This window comes from Heterocephalus glaber, unplaced genomic scaffold (genome assembly GCF_053883595.1).
Source record: "Heterocephalus glaber isolate CG9 unplaced genomic scaffold, H.glaber_assembly_v1.0 deba00001444, whole genome shotgun sequence".
Lineage (NCBI taxonomy): Eukaryota > Metazoa > Chordata > Mammalia > Rodentia > Bathyergidae > Heterocephalus > Heterocephalus glaber.
Genome location: NW_028258297.1, coordinates 3,897,067 through 3,913,470, shown reverse-complemented (window position 1 = coordinate 3,913,470; position 16,404 = coordinate 3,897,067). Strand labels below are relative to the sequence as shown.

General features: G+C 58.2%; 1 protein-coding gene across 5 annotated transcripts in view; it reads right to left on the bottom strand.

Annotated features, from left to right (window-relative positions):
- Positions 1–16,404, bottom strand: part of Wnt7b (Wnt family member 7B) — a 39,604-nt gene that overhangs the window by 8,125 nt on the left and 15,075 nt on the right. For 4 of the 5 annotated variants that reach the window (XM_004845394.3, XM_004845393.3, XM_087213701.1 and 1 more), the window contains exon 2: positions 11,938–12,164. In XM_004845394.3, the coding sequence (XP_004845451.1) occupies positions 11,938–12,164 (227 nt within the window). Of the gene's footprint in view, positions 1–11,937; positions 12,165–13,084; positions 16,193–16,404 lie in introns of those variants that run through there. The other variant, XM_021258805.2, reaches the window with a different exon arrangement.

Here is a 16,404-nt window from a genome sequence, read left to right as displayed (position 1 = left end):
CACCAGCACCAATACCCCTGTGTGCCTGGCCGTGGGCCCCCTGCTGGGGGTTGCAGTGGATATCCCGATCAGAAAAGGTCAGGCATCAAATCAGATCCATTCCACGAGCATCCACTGAGCACCAACTGCACGCCTGGCCTTGTTCCAGCGGCTGACCATGAGCTCTGGGGCCCAACTCCAATTGGAGGATGCTGGGGCCCCTTCCCCAGGGTAGCTTCCATCAGGGGGAGGACCAGGGTGGGCCAGGGCCAGGAGGCTTTGGTGAGAAGACCAAAGGCTGAGAAGGGCATCCCTTCCTCTCCAGTGAGACATAGGTGCAGCGTCCCCGCCTGCTCCAGCCGGGCCCACTCGGCACCTTGGCAGCCCGGGCCACACCTCTGGTGCACACTCCACAGAAGGCCGTCTCTATCCCTGCTCTGAGGGGCTGTGTGGCCAGCATCCCTCGTGGAGGAGTCCCAGGTCCCCGTGGTGCTGAGAGCTGACTGGAGCCGCAACAGACAGGACAGGGTGCAGAAGCGACAGGAAGAACGCAGAGCCCACATCCCTGGGTCCCATGGAGGCCAAGAGGGTCTGCAGGGAAGCCCAGCTTGGAGGAGGCAGCTGAACTCCCTGCTCTCCAGGGACCTAAGCCCAGCAGGGACAAGGACAGGCTGCCCTGGGTCCCCAAGGAATTCGGGGACTCCAACAAAGGTCTCTGAGGGGACGCCGAAGGGTGTCCTGGCAGCCACAAAACAAGTCAGCCAGGGGGTGGATGACCCCCAAGGAGTGTGTGTGTGCGTGGGATGTACATGGTGTGTGTGTGAGTGTGCGGGGGGTGTGGAGCATGTTATACACGTACACATGTCGTGTGTTTGTGTGTGTGTGTGTGTGTTTGTGTGTGTGTGTGTTTGTGGCCTATGTCCGAGGGCCCCAGCAGGACATGGCAGCCACAGTTCACTGAGGCTGGAGCAGTGGGAGGTAGCAGTGGGTGGGGCCAGCACAGTGGTCCAACCATCTTGGGGTGCAGCATACTTCCTGCACAGGTGCTGTCCAGAACCGGACACAGAGCTTGCCCTGGCTACACAGGCAATAGGCTTTGAACTCCTATGTGTGTGTGTGTCTGTGTGGGGTACTGAGGGCCTTTGCTATACCCCCAAACCTTTTCTTTACTTCTTTATTTTGATACAGGCTGTTGCTAAATTGCCCAGGCTAGGCTTGAACTTGTGCTTCAGCCTCCTACGGTGCTGGCATGACAGGCGTGCACCACCGAGCCTCCCTGGAGTTGGGACTCTTGAGAAGCAGCTCACAGAGCCAGGGCCACTGTCATCATCAGAGCCCACACTCCCACATCTGCGCCCCTGTGTTCTCACAGACCCCCGTAATCATCGGACGAGGTAGGTCTGGTCACTGTCCCATTTCACAGATGAGGAGACATAGGCACAGGTGGCCTGGAACCAAGCATGAGTGACTGAAGCAGGATTTGAACCCAGGCTGTGATTTAAAGCCCAGAAAGGCTAGGAAGGGACTGTGGGCCTGGCCACAGGTCCCTAAAAGCCACTGTGCTAGAAGCATGGCTCCTGTGTGGCCCTGTGACCTTGGGCAGGAGGGGACAAGAGCAGGGATGAGCTTCAGGCCTTGAGGTACAGGGACCTGGCCAGCAGGCATCCTCTGGGTGGGGGTCCTAGGGGGCTGAGCTGGCCTCCCAGGGTGGAAGTGTCCCAGCAAGGGCCTGAGAGGGATCTAGAAAAGCCAGGGATCAGAATCATGCAAGAGGCCAGCGGAGCTGTCAAAAGCCCCCAGCAAAGACAGAGGAGACTGTCAACTTCTCCCCCGACCAGGAAGAAGGTCCCGGGGTCCCCAGCCCCCATCCTGTCCCAAGCTCAGACTCAGTTACTCACTTGTTACTCATCCGCCTGCCCTTCCCACTAATTCCTTTTTTATTTGGATTTAATGAGCCCAGCCCATGCCCCTCCAGTCCTGAGGTGGGAGTGAACAAAACAGAAGCTGTTTGGAGAGCATCAAGGACAACACAGGGTCTGCGAGAGGTGCAGCCACAGATTGCGAGGTTTGGGGCGCCTGACACTCCGCACGTGGTGTCTCAGTTGATTCTCACACCAGGGAGGAGCTCCTGCCCCATTTTACAGACAGGGTGAGGACTTCACAGCCCGCCCCACAGTGTGCCTGGGTGCGGATGGGGGTGGGCGGGGCAGGGTCCCTCCCAGAATTGTTCCTGTTTCCTGCTGGGGCTCCTGCTTCCTACCATGCTCCTTCTAAGGTGCTAATGAGCCAACACTAAGATTTTTTTTGAGACAGGTTCTCGTTAAGAGAGAACTCACGTATAGTCCAGGTTGGGCTTGAACTCGAGGTGATCCTCCTGCCTCAGCCTCCCCAGTGCTGGTATTACAAATGTGCACCCCCACATCTGCCTGTGAATACTTAGATTTGAAAGAACTGATCCTTTGCAGGAGATACAGTCTGGAGCCAAGGACTTCACTCAACAATTGTCAATAGCTCCTAAGGCCTCTGAGAGTGATTTCCAGTGGCCCAGCCTGGTCCCCAGGGATGTTGAGGCTTGACCCCTCTGTCCTCAACCATTTCTTCCTGCAGCCCAGAACAGCCACCTGCAGCCCAGGGACAACCTGTGGCAAAAGGAACCCCAGTCTCCTCCTGCCCATTTTGGAGGACAGTGGTGTTCCCTGTCCACACTCCTGTGGCCCAGGCTCTGGACACAGCTGGGACACCCCGCCTGCAGAATGCCCATCCTGGCATGTGACCCTCACCTGGCATCAGGGCAGGCTCCATGTGAGCTTCTCACCCAGACCCAGCCCGTCTGGGCTAGGTGCATTCCCAGCCCCTTACCATCTCCATGGCAATCCAAGAAACAGATGGTGTTAGCAGATCCATTGCACAGGTGGGAACACTGAGCCTCAAGGCCAGAGGGGACCCACTCCAGGCTGGGCTGCTGTCACTGAGCTCTGCGGTGCCCCAGGTGTGTTGGGGAGAGGGGGTACATGGGGCAGCACAGGGGGCAATCTAGGGATGGGTGTTGGTCACACATTGCCCACTGTAACCCACAGCCCTTCCGAGCCCGGGGTAGGGTTCTGGGCCCTCAGGACCCCTGACACAGGGCCTCCTGTCTCTCTCTAGACCCAGGCAGGTGGGGGCACCTCAGCTCTAGGAGGGTGGAGAGGGACTTCGAGGGACTCGGGGTGGGGGAGCGCCAGACTTGGATGTCTCCTGCTGTGTGGGCCTGGCAGGCCACAGTCCTCTCAGTGCTGGTCCCCATGCACCTGATGGAGCTGGCAGCCCTCACCTGTCCCAGGCCCAAACACCAGAGCTGAGAGCAAAGGAGACAAATGGCACTGTCCCCTGGCATGGAGATGGCCAGCTTGGGAACTGGATGCATGGCATCATCTAGGACAGGCCAGACTGGAGACAGCTTCCTATGAGGCCACCCCATTACCCCTGCCACTGTCCCTCCAACATTCACATTCCACGGAAAGCTGGACATGGAGCAGCAGCACCCTGGGGTCACTGCCACTCAACCCAGCTCTTTGCTTAGATTATTCAGACCCAAGCCCTCCCAGAGCCCATAGGCCCTGGTGCCAGAGCAAGGGCCTCAAGCTTCTGCACCCCAACCTACCCCCAGCCCTGGGAAGCACTGCCAGGGCCCCAAGGACCTCTCTGAACAGCAAAGTGTCACAGCAGGGCTCCCCAGCCCTCCTGGCCACCCCCAAGCCACTGCACAAAGCTACCTACCATATCCTGGCGTTGCAGGGGCTGCTACACTATTTTGAGAGAACATAAAAGGCATAACTGAGCTCATAATGGCCCGATTAACTGCACTGGGGAAGCTGGGCCCTTGGTGCCCCTTAGAAGGGCAGCCAGGACTTGTGAAATTCCAGGCTGGGAAGGGCCTGGGGGATGGTCCGGTGCTCCTAGTCCCCAGCAAGGGGCCCAAGGGCCAGAGAAGGGCAGCACAGAGCCCAGGTCACCTAGCAGCTCTGGAAATGGGGGAGTAGGGCCTGGCATGCTAAGGTGACCCAGGGAGGGCAACCCTGGAGCCACACAGGGCCTCAGAGTCCTGGAACCAAGAGACCCAGGGAAGGGGGCTCGGAGTCTGACCCTTGAGCACAAATCACATGCTAAGATGGGCAACTGGGCGACCTTGAACTGGTGGCCAAGGGGACTTTCTGTGTCCCTGTGTCCCTGACTGAGAGAGGGCAATCTCTGCAGTATGGCCAGGACACCTGTTCTGGAGGCAGGCTGGCCTAGCCTCAGCTCACACGGTGACACACGAGTCTTCACAGGGACTGCGTGCACCTGCAGGCACCCCAGGATTGTGCACCTGGCTTTGCTCAAGCAGCCATGTATGTGTCTACACTGTGGCTGACACAGCTCAGCCCACCCTCCTCTGCCAACCTGGATACAACTCCCTCTTTTAAAGAAAATATGACCCTTACTGTGACTCAATAAAAAAGCAAACGACCTGGGCCGGGGATTTAGCTCAGTGGTTCCACCACCTGCTTTGCAAGAGCAAGGTCCCTAGTTCAATCCCTGGTACCAAAAAAAAAAGCAAACGACCCAAGTGAAAACGGGCAAAGGGCCTGCACAAACACTTTTCCAAAAAAGACATCATTAACTGTCAAGGCCACTCAGCTCAAAACCACAGAGATCTGGTTCCTTCCCACCCACCAGGATGGCAAAAGTAAAAGACCAACAACAGCAAGTGTTGGGGAGCACTCCAAGGAATTGGGGCCCCACAGGCTGGTGGGGTGTGGAAGGTGCTGTCGCTGTCGGGGAGCTCACGGCACCCAGCAATCCACCCCTAGGGACAAACTTGAGAAAATGAAAACACACATCACACAAAGCCTTGTACACACATTCACAGCGTGTTATTAACCAGTGGGTGAATGGACAAGGAAAGGCCGTGTCTCCATACTGTAGATCATGGCTCTGCCTTAAAAAAGGAAGGTAAGATTGATACAGAGACCTTGAAACCATTGTGGTAAGTGAAAGAAGCCAAACATGAAAGGCCATATCCTGTCTGATTCTACTAGCACGACAGCTCATAACTAACTTCCTTTCTTCCTTCCTTTCTTCTTCCTTCGTTCCCTCCCTCTCTCTCTCCCTTTCTGTGGTACTTGTGACCAAACCCAGGGCCTTCGAAATGAGCTACATCCCCAGCCCTTTCTTACATTTTTTTATTTTTGAGGCAGGGTCTCTCTTGCTATATCAATAAGTGGCCCAGGCTGGGCGACAACTTGCTACCCTCTTGACTCAGCCTCCCGAAGTGCGGGGATTACAGGAGTGCACCACTGCACCTGGCTAGGTATGGGTTGGTGGGTTTTTGTTTTTTGAGGAGGGGGTGATGAAAATATTCTAAAATTGATTGTAGATGTCTCCCACTGTGGGACTTTGAGGCAGGCGGATTTCAAGTTAGAGCCAAGCCTGGGCAACTAAGAAACTTAGCAGGGCCCTGTGTGAAAAAGAAAAGGCCCTGGAATGTAGTTGAGTGCAATGGCTCTATGCTCAGTCTCTAGCACTGCACTCAGTAAGTCAATCAGACCGTGGTGGGGCCTGAGCAACTCCTGGATGTACTAGAGCCGTCGAGTGGAGGACAGTGTGGGACTGCGTGGCCTAAGCACTGTTAGGGGGCATCCGATGGTTTTAGGCCCTGCTCTGCCCTCATGCTGGCCACATCAGTATGATGCAGGTCCCCACCTGGCAACTAGGACCCAGTCCTGGCAGAGGCAGATGAGTGGCCTGGGGTCACACCAGGTGACCTGGGCCCCCAGCATCCACCCCCAGCCCACTGCCCACCTTCCAGACAGGGAATGCCTGCCCTCTGAGTCCTCTCATCCTTCCCCTGCCCGGTCCTGTGTGTTCCCGGCACCCCCGGAGCCCAGCCCCAGCCCCCAGCAGCCAGGACTGACAGGCTGCAGTGCTGCCCCAATTTAAGTTTAAGGGTCCCATGGAGAGGCCGCTACAAGGGTCCTGCCAGGTGGAAAGACAAGATGCAGCCCGGGGGTGCAGCCCCAGGCCAGCAGGCAGGTGGGTGTGGGGCTCCCCCTGCGGGCTGGGGCGGCTGGTGTGGCTGTCACCCAGAGGAGGGTGCCGAGGGCCATATTTGGGGAAACTGAGGGCGACCTTGGCTGCTGACAGTTTGGGGTGCCTGGGACACCAAGGTGGGCAAGAGCAGCAGCACTCGAAGCTGGCACCAGGGAAACAGCCCCACACTCATGCCAACCCTAGACAGAACACAACTCAAGCTGCAGGGCCCTGGCCCAGCATGCCACATCTGCGCCTCAGTTTCCCAGGTCACAGGGGAGGTACCTAGCTTCCCTTTAAAATCCACCCGCAGCAAGAGGCAGCTGGGGCTGAGCTGGAACCAACACAGGGTGGCCAGGCCCAGAGTCACCATCAAGCCTGAGTCCTGGCCATCCAAGCCCTGACCTCCACCCCAGCCCCCCAGGTCCCCAGGATCCTCATAGGGACGTCCCTGGACCACACCCTGCTGTCACCTCATTGGTGCCAGCCTGTGTCCAGGTGTCACGGGCCTTGGCCCAGAGCAGGCACCAGGGCTGGGAAGAGAAGCCTGGGGCCCAGGCATGGCTCCTCATAAGAAAGGGGCCATAGGTGGTTGGCTCATGGCCCTGTGTATGCAGCTGAGTCAGAGCCTGGAGCTCTCTGCAAGCCCAGCTCAGCTACGGGGTCCTGTCAAGGTCCACCTGGCACCCACGCTTGCTCCTACCCCAGTCAACAGAGGCCACAGCCCTTGGCCTGGCACAGCCTACATGAGTGAACTGACGATTGCTCTGTTCCTGTCCTCAGTCCAGGCCTCGCCCTAGGCCTAGTGGGTGAGCGGGGAAGCATGTACATGTGGGTGTGTATCTAGATGTGTGCATAAGTGTGCATTTGTATGTCTACATGCATAGCATGTGTGCACATGTGAAAGGGTGCGTGTCTATATATGTGTGCACACGTGTACACGTGTCTGTGTAAGTGTGCACGCACGTATCCATGTGTCTGTGTATGCATGCATCTGTGTCTGTAAATGTGCACATGTATATGTGAATGCGTGTGCATGTGGATGTGTGTTGTCCTGAGTCTCTCCACCCGTCTCTCTGTCCTGTCTCTTTCTGTCCCTGTCTCCCAGCCCCGCCCGCCCCGTCTGGCCCTGAGCTGAGTCAGAGTCTCCACACTAAGGTCTTCCCATCGTCGTCATAAACACAGGCCTGCCGAAGCTGCACCAGGTCCAAACACGCAGGCGCCCGCATACCCCAGGCCTTTGTTCCGACCCAGGCTGCCTCACATGCATGCTGCCCCCTGTGGGTCCTGGGCCAGGTGAGCAGGCAGGGTGAGGCAGGGCCAGAGCAGAGCCACATCTCATTCCCCTGTCTCATCTTGGGGCTGCCCCGGGCCCCTCCCGCCCAGGGCTGGTGAGAAAATCACCCCCATCCGTCTGTGGTAATGCAAGAGCCTGTTCTTCCCTATCGGTCGCTGGAGCTCCAGGCCTGGACCCCCACTGGGCAGGGGCTAAGCTGGGCTCTGGGGCTGAGTGCTGGCCTCTCCAGCTCAGTGTGGCCCCAAGCTCAGGCTCCTCAAGAGCTTTGTCTTGGTTTACAATATGCAAACAAACATCACCCGAAGCCAGTGACACTTGTCAGCAGCCCTGGGCCACAGTGAGGACTCTGGAGATGGCTAGAGTTATCTCATCCTAAAACAACAGCCAGAGTCAGGCCAGGAGATGTTTGAGGCCAGCTGGGCCTTGCCCCTCTGGGGGGCCCTGTGGGTTTTCTGCTGCCCTGGTGGCCCAGCATGCTAAGCCCTGGCCTCCTACCCAAGAACACTCTGTGCTGACTGAGTGGAACCACCTCCTCCTTCTGAAGACAGATGAAGTCCTAGGAGTCCAGCCTCAGCCTCTCCTGCACAGGTGAGGACCCCAAGGTCCCCAAGTCACAGGGCTATGCCCAAGGTCACATAGTGGGAGCTGGGGACTGGCCCAGGTGTGCTCTCCCCTCCCAACCCCCCCCCACTCTACTTCTGGTGGCCTTTGAGGGCCTGAGGGTCTAGGGGCAGAGGCATGCTGTTCAGGGCTGCTGTGCTGCAGGCTTCAGCAACACCCCAGGAAGGTCCTCTTCCCCACCTGTCCTACACCACCTCAGGACCCTGGGTGGGCTTGGCGCCTTTATCTGCAGGGAGTTTGACTCTGACCTTCAAGCTCTCAACTGTCCCGGGTCCTGCTGCCTGGATCCTGAGCCTAGGATGTCTGGGCTCAGATGAGGGGGAACATGGGGTCCACAGGGGAAGATGGACAATGAGATCTGGGGCCTGCAGGCTGGGGACGGAACCCCCTGACTGGGGTATGGCCCAAAGGTCTGGGGGCAGGGCCACCTTGAGGCCCCATCCCCAGCCACCATCCATTCACCCAGGGCGTCCTGGGTACAGCCCTGTCCCTGCATGCAGCTGGTGCTCAATGCATGCAGGCTAAACAGTAGCAGGGCTGACAGCACTGCCCTCCCAACCTGCACTGTCCTCAGGAAGCAGCTGGCAGGCAGCCTGTGCCCTTGGCCTGCCCCGCCCCTTACTCAGGACAGTGTCCCGGGACAAGATGTCAGGTCCTAGATCAAACTTCCCCACGGCCTGATCAGGTGACTGGGGCTGCTCCTGTGTCCTCTGAGAGCAGCATCATCTGGTGTCAAGTCACAGGTGTCATCTGAGATTTTCTAGGGGTCATGTTAGCAAAAGAGGAAATGACCAGGGGGACTTAAAGTGGACATTTCATTTAGCCAATCGATCAAGATATCCTCCCTCGAATAAGCAATCAAGATGAAGATCCTTCAAGGAGATTTTGTTTGCTTTTAAAGCCTATCGTGGGTCTCACACTGCAGCACACTCCGGCTGCACACAGGAGACCTCTGTTACTGAGGCCCGCATCCTTGACACCCCGGTCACCTGAGCCTCCCCCGGGACTGTGTGCCTCACACCAAAGCCACAGCTGAGCCCCACTGAGGTGGTACTGGACTCAGGGCTCCCAAGGCCACCCAGGAAACGAGGCCCGTGCAGACCTCACCCACAAAGCGACTGCAGTGCAGACAGCAGCAGCGATAGCGGCTACTCCGTGGCCCCAGGCCGCTCACATGAGCGGGGATTAGGGTGGCCCCTATGCCTGGTCATGTCTAAGGCCGGCACATGACAGGCAGGGCTCCGCCTTCCCTGGCAGCCAGGTGGGGCTGTGCCGAACACAGCTATGGCCTGGCCTGGGCTTGTGGGTCCCAGGGGGAAGCTGCTAGGCACAAGGGGATCAAGTCAGCTCAGGGAGCCCAGAATAGGCAGCACCCATGGGTCTCAGGGCGAGGCTAGCACAGGGTCTTCATCTAGCTTCTGGGAGTAGTGAGCACCCCATCCCTGGAGGTGTACAAACCACTGCACCAGGCTTTGGGAAAGGGAGCAGAATTCTGCACGGGGGTTGATTGCCAGTTAAGAGGTTCCCTTCAGCACTCAAGATTTAGGGCTGGCCCAAGGTCACAGGCAAGGCCTGCAGGGACTGTCCCACTCTTGGGGACAATCATTAATGGGCACCGCTTGAGCGGCCATTCCCACGTGTGCCCCAGCGCCCCGCCACCTTGTGGCCAGGCTCCTGACTGTGAGCAGCAACCAGCACACCTCTGACATGGGCCACCTCATGGCGCGGGTCACGTGCTGCCCGTGTCCGCCAGCAGCTGTGTCCTCCTCGAGGGACGGCAAGACCCGCCTGGGGTGTCAGAAAGTCTGCCTGGTGCAGGCTGTGGGGCCAGACCCCTGAGGATGGTGGGGGAGGACGAAGCCTCAGGATGGGGTGAAAAGTCATGGCTCAACAGGTTGGGGAACGGAGGGGACAGAAGGGGTCAGTTATGGGAGGGGCTACTGAGGTTCCGGGCTAAGGAATTAACTTTGTCCCAAGAAATAGGGAGCTACTGCAGGTTCTGGAGCAAGGAGGTGACATGGCATGGCTTCTGCTTAACCCAGTAACAGGCTGGTGGGCTGGCAGGAAAGGGCCAGAGAAGCAGGGCCAGCAGTGCCATGAGCAGGGTGGGCAGTGGCAATGACACCAGGTGTTGCAGCAGGGCAATGACCTTGGCATGGTGGATGTAAGCAGCAGATGCTGAGCTATAGAGCCAGGAGCTCCCAGGGTTGGTAGGACCTAGAGCAGTGGGCGAGAGGGGAGAGGGGCTGGGTGCCAGGCGGGAGGACCCCCAGCAGGGCCAGGTGCGGAGCAGCCAGGGAGATGGGGGGGGGGCGGGTACAGCAGAGGCAGGACAAAGACTGAGGCACTCAGGGGTTTAGGGGCAGTAGAGCAGCCCCCCGAGACAAGGGCTGCCTTTTACTTCCTCCCATCAGTGCCTCCAGGGACCCCAGGCTTCCTCCCAGGAGGGACCAGGCGTGATGCTCAGCTCAGCACGATGATCTGGGACACCATGTGTGCTCACTGCAGGGCAGGCAGCCGTGTTACCCGGGAGGGACAGCCTAGAGGAGCCAGGCATTCTCTGGGGCACTGGGGCCTCTGCCCATGCCCAGGGTGGCTGCCACAGAGTGAGGAAGACCAGAAGGGGTGGCAGACACCCAGATCCACACAGCTCCCCATTGTGTGGTAGCCAGTGGCCTGGAGACTCCCCCTTGGCCTCAGTTTCCCCGGGTGGGAGTGGGGAACAGGAGAGGCTGGGCATGAAGGTGGGCACCAGCCGGCACCTGGAGGGATGGAGCTGCACTTGGGTGGCACAGCCTGGGGGAGGGGGCGGGCCTGCCCTCCTGGCCGTGCCAGGTGCCACCCACAGCTGCTCACCGCAAAGGGGCCCTCAGGGGCTTTCCCTGGTACCACCCCAGCCCCACGCCTGCGTTCCCAGCCCTGCAGAGCCTGGCGTTGGCCTGAGTCCCGGCAGCTGTGGTCCTGCTCGGTGGCCCGGGCTCCTGGGATCAGAAGGTCGTGTTGTGCCCGCAGGCTGGGCACCTGCAAGCCTGGCACTGAGCACCCCCATCTGACCCTCCCAACAGCCTGCTGGGCAGGCAAAGTGCTGCTCCTCCCTCATGCCTCCTGCAGCAGTTTACTGAGCACCTGGCACACGCAGGCACAGGGAGAGGCCATGGGAACACAGACAAGGACCTGCTAGCTCAGAGCTCCTGTCACAGATGAGAAACTGAGGCCCAGAGTGGCGCTGGGGACATGCTAAAAGGTCACACAGCTAAATTCAACCCAGGTCAGTATCCAGAAGTCACGTTTTTCCTCTAACCTACTCTGGCTGCTCTCAGGACCCTTCCTGGGCCTCAGTTTCCTTGTCTATAAAATGGGTGTGGTGAAGCCTGTCCCCAGGACGTGAGAACCGGGGGAGGCTGTGTGATCCCCAGGACCGGGCCATCAGCACAGACTGTGCGACCCTCACTTGGCACATCCTGGTGAGTGCTGCCCACCCCTCTCCAGCCATCGTCATCATGTCCCCAGGCTCACGAGTTCCCTTTGCTCAAATCCCTCCTAGAGTCAGTTCCAGTCCTCATCAAGCCTGCAGTGACACCACGCAGTACGTGCCACCCCATCCCTCCGGCGGGGTCAGAAGTGGGGTGGAGCCAAGCAGCAACCCTGGGTCTAGGCGGCTTCTGGGCACCTGGGACACGCTCCACCCCCGCCCCACCCCCTCACCACCAGGTTCCTGTACCCATCAGGGTCCCCCGCCCCACGGCCCAGAGGCAGCACCCTCTGCACATGCGTGGCTACTCGCTGGGGGCCTCCTTCCTGCACAGGGTGGTGTCCAGGGGCCCCCATGGCCAGGCCTGGACAGGACCAGTGGCAAGGAAATCGGTCACTGGGAGCCGTGTGCAGGACAGCAAGCATGGCAGCTGGGTCTGGCCTGGCCTAGGGGACACTGGGCACCTGGCCCCTGCTCTCTACTCCCAGCCAGCCTGAGAGCTCGGAGGTACCCTTACCTACACGGAGCTCTTGTCCAAAGACGGTCTTCTCGCCGAGGGCGGAGCAGTTCCAGCGGCCAAAGCGGAACTGGTACTGGCACTCATTGATGCCCATCTGTGCCCCCTCCCCAATCACGATGATGGCATCGGGCCGGCTCTGGCAGATGGCACGCTGCCGCGGGGCCAAGCCAGGAATCTTGTTGCATATGATGTTGGCTCCCAGGGCCACCACGGACGACAGTGCTCTGCAGAGGCAGGAAGAGGAGACAGGAATGAGCTGGGCAGGCAGGCGGCAGCTGGCAGGGCGGACTCCCAAGCAGGCAGACAGGTTGGCAGCCAAGCCCCCATCCTGGCGCTAACTCCAGCCTTAGCTCTTGCGTGAGCTCAGGAAGGCTCTCAGCCTCAGTTTCCACATCCAAGAAACAGGCGTCTGACACATCTGTGTCCAGCAGCAGTTGGGCACAGACAACCCCAGGAAAAAGGCAGGCCGCCTAAAGGACGGGCTGCTGACTTTGCCTTCCGGCCTCTGGATGCCTGGTACCCACAGGAGGAAGCAGAGCTGATGCCAAGTGCACACCTACTGTGTGCCAGGCATGGCAGGTGCCACCTTGCAAGAGCAAGTCCTCCCAGCTGTCCCCCAAGGGCACCTTTGTAATAAATCCAGCAACTCCCAGGCAGGAAGACACTTGCCAAGCTCGCCCCAAACCAGAGCTACTATGGACCCGATTGTTTGTTTGTTTTTCTAATGAGGTGAAATTCACATAACATAAAATTAACCAGTTTTAAAGTATACGGTTCTGCAGCATTTAGTATATGCACGGTGTTGTGCAACCACCGCTTCTATCAAGTTCCAAGATATTTTCATCACCCCAAAAGGAAACTCTGTACCCATTAGCAGGCACTCCCCCCCACTCCCCACCCCAGCCCCTGGCAACTAACTACTAATCTTCACTGCTTTCCCACGGATTAGCCTGTCCTGGACACTCTGTGTGGATGGGATCTCACAATACGTGGTCTTTTGTGTCTGGCTCTTTTCACGCAGTGGAATGTTTTCAAAGTGTATCCACCTCAGAGCCTGCAGCCGCACTTCCATCCTCTTTAAGGCCGAGTACTATTCCATCACACTGTGGGCTGCGTCTCATTTATCTGTTCATCTCACACACACCTGGCTGGCTCCTCGTGGCTGTGGATTGCACCAGGGGTGCAAGTTTCCACCCAAGTCGAGTCCCGGTTGAGACCTTTCGGCGGCACACAGCTGGGAGTGGAACTGTCGGACCATATGGTCGTTCTTTATCCTTCTAGAGACAGACGCCAGCAGCTTTCCACAGTGCTGCACCAATTGTTCAGTTTCAGCACCCGGAGAAGAAACATCAAGATAGGAGCAGGGAAGGGCTGGATGCAAAACAGCATCGGGCTTCTAAGCAACAGACCGGAGCTGCTTGGACAGGGGATCAGCAGGGCCCCCAAAGCTGCTACCCAGACCAGGGCCCCCTCCTGCCTGAGAGAAACCAGGCAGTGTTTTTCCAGGATGCTGAGCACCCCGAGCAGCTGCACAGTCTCAGCGTGGCCTGAGTCCCCAGCACGTGCCACAGCCAGGACACTAGATCCCTGGCCTGCCCGCTCCACCCACTAAGCTGGCTGAGACCCCCCGGGTCTCTCCCAGGCACAATGGGTGGCCACACCCCAGGTTGGCGTTGAGGAAGGGCATCGGACGGGTGGGGCTGGGAGCGGGCTGGAATCTGGAGAATTCAGCCCAAAGTAATTGTAGATGCTCAGAAACCAAGCAGGCGAAATGAGCTGGATGGGAACTGGTTGGGCACCGGCCACCACCTCGGGCTGGAGTGGCTTTGATTTGGACCTAAAGGAAGCTCCTGGTTGCCAAATTCCCCAGCCAGCAGGTCTGGGCTGCAGAACCCTCACTTCCTATGGAGAGAGGAGCTCTCCTGGCCTTTGGGGACGTGAACCAGACTGAGGGAGGATGGGCACAGGGACAGACCAGGGCTAAGCCACACACAACCAAACGCCTCAGCTGAGAGGGGCCTGGAGACACATTTCCCTGGGGAAGACACACGAATGGCCAGGAAGTCATGCAGAGAGCCTCACGCTTGACTGGGGAAAGCAAATTAAAGCCATACCAACCCGCATGGTGGCAGACACCTGTTCCCCCAGCACTCTGGGAGGCTGAAGCAGGAGGATCGCAAGCTAGAGCTCAATCTGGGTACCTTAGCAACTTATGGAGACCTTGTCTCAGAATAAAGAAAGAGTTAGGGATGGAGCTCAATGTGAAGGCCCTGGGTTCAATCTTCAGTCCCGTGGACAAAACAGCCACTGGGACTGGAATATTTGAAAACAAGAAAGCGGGAAAGTCATGTGTCAGTGAGGACATGGAGAAACAGGGTCCTTTTGTGCTGCAGGTTGGGCAGCCACCCTGTGGCTGCTGTAGACAACAGTTTACAAAGCACTCAACAGAGCTACCCAGCAATTCTTCTCCACAGAGATCCAAAGGAAGTGAAGACTCAGGAACAATGTGTACACAAGGGTTCCTAGCAGCACAACTCACATCAGCCAAGGGGTACAAATAACCCTAACGTCCACGGAGAGAGAAGCAGACAACATATGGTATATCCACATAGTGGAATGTTACTTGGCCACGAAAAGGAACACAGTACAAAATCACGTTGCTGTGTGTGGAAAACTCAAAAACATTATACTGAGTGAAAGAAGCCATCCACTGTCTTGTTCTATTTCTATGAATAGGCAAATCCAGGGAGACTGAGAACAGAACGGTGGTTGCCATAGCTGGGGGGAGGCAGGGGTGGTGGGTGTGCAGTTTCCAACCAGGATGATGAAAATGTTCCAGAACTGACAGAGGAGGTAGCTGCACAACCTGGTGAAGGAAGGAGCTGCACTGGGCACCGTGGAGTGGGAAGATGGTGGGTTCTATACTATGGCCATTTAACCAGTTCTTAAAAATTATCACAGCACACAGGACTGTACCCCGATGTGGAGTGGGACATGAGTCCTGGGGCTGCAGGGCAGAGGACCTAGCACCAGCCACCCCAGGAGCCGGCACAAGGGTTAAAGGGAAGGAGAGACCGGCACACAATCAGATACACCCGGGGAGGCGAAAATTGTTCCAAGCTGTCTCCCTTTGCATTGGGTTTTTCCACTCCTCACAGAAACGCTCGGTCTCTGAGGCCACATAGGCTCTCACTGCTCCCTAACCCTGCGAGTTCTGGGTCACAGGTGTGCAGGCAGGTGCGCAGAGCAGAGGGGCTGCTCTGAGCTCCTGCTGAGGACGGGGAGCCCCGCGCAGGGGCTAGCCCCACTTGTTTTGTTTTTGAGGTACTTGGAATTAAACCCAAGGCCTTTGAGCTGAACTACATCCACAGACTTTCTCTTTTAGACTCATTTTTTTTTTTTTTGGTACCAGGGATCGAACTTGGAGACTTTCTTTTTTTACATGTTTAAATTTTGAGACAGGGTCTCACAAAACTGCCCAGGCTGGACTGAAACTTGTGATCCTCCTGCCTCAGCTTCCGAGAGTGCTGGGATTACAGGTGTGCACGATCGATCCACTCTTTCTTCTCAGGATGAGCTCGAAACAAAATCCTTGAGGCGGTTCTTTCACTCATTCATTCATTGCTGGTGGTGTCCTAGCTGCCCCACACCTGTCCATGCTGCCCCTCCCACACTTAGACCCTCCGGAGGACACAGGGTGACGCACACTGCATTCCAGCAGCAGTGGCATGGAGAGGGAGGGCATGCCCTGGGCACCTCAGCAGGGCCCTGGCAGGGAGACCAGCGAGGCTGAGTCCCTGTGAGCCTGGAGAAGCTGGGCGGGGGCGTTTGTTGCTGACTCTTTCCGTGGAAAATTCTGCTCCAGGCTTGTCCCCTGTGCTGTGCAGGGGCCTCGAGACACAGGCAAGACGCCACAGTTCGAGTCTGGACCCTTTCCTCACCCTGGCCTAGGCCAGGGCCCCAAAAAGAGGTCCGAGGAGGGGTTCCGCCCTGTTGACAAAGGGCAGGAGGCACGACCTCCATCTCAGAGAGGGCTTCCATCATTTATTCATTTACTCATTCACTCATTCACCTGGCAGTGACCGGCTGGGGTGCAGCACACAGGGTGGGGTGAATAAGAGGGAGGCCCTGCTGTCCGTCCATCCGAGAGCCAGGGCCTGTTTGGGGCCTCCTTCTCCAGGGGCCCCCAGGGAGCCCACCCCTCACAGAGCTGTCCCAAAGGCTTCCCCCTGGGGACCCACAGGAGAGGCTGGCTCCCTGCGCCAGTAAAGGCACTCCCCACCCCTTCACATCCCCCACAACCCCTCCCCGGCTGCCTCCAAAGGTCAGGGATGAGGTGTGTCACAGGGCAGGGCCAGTGACAAAGTGCTGACAGGCGGCAGGAGGCTGGGCTCCACCCCTGCTCCTGCCTGGGTTACGGACAAGTGGCTGACCCTCATGGGCCTCTGCTTCCCGTTCCGGGGC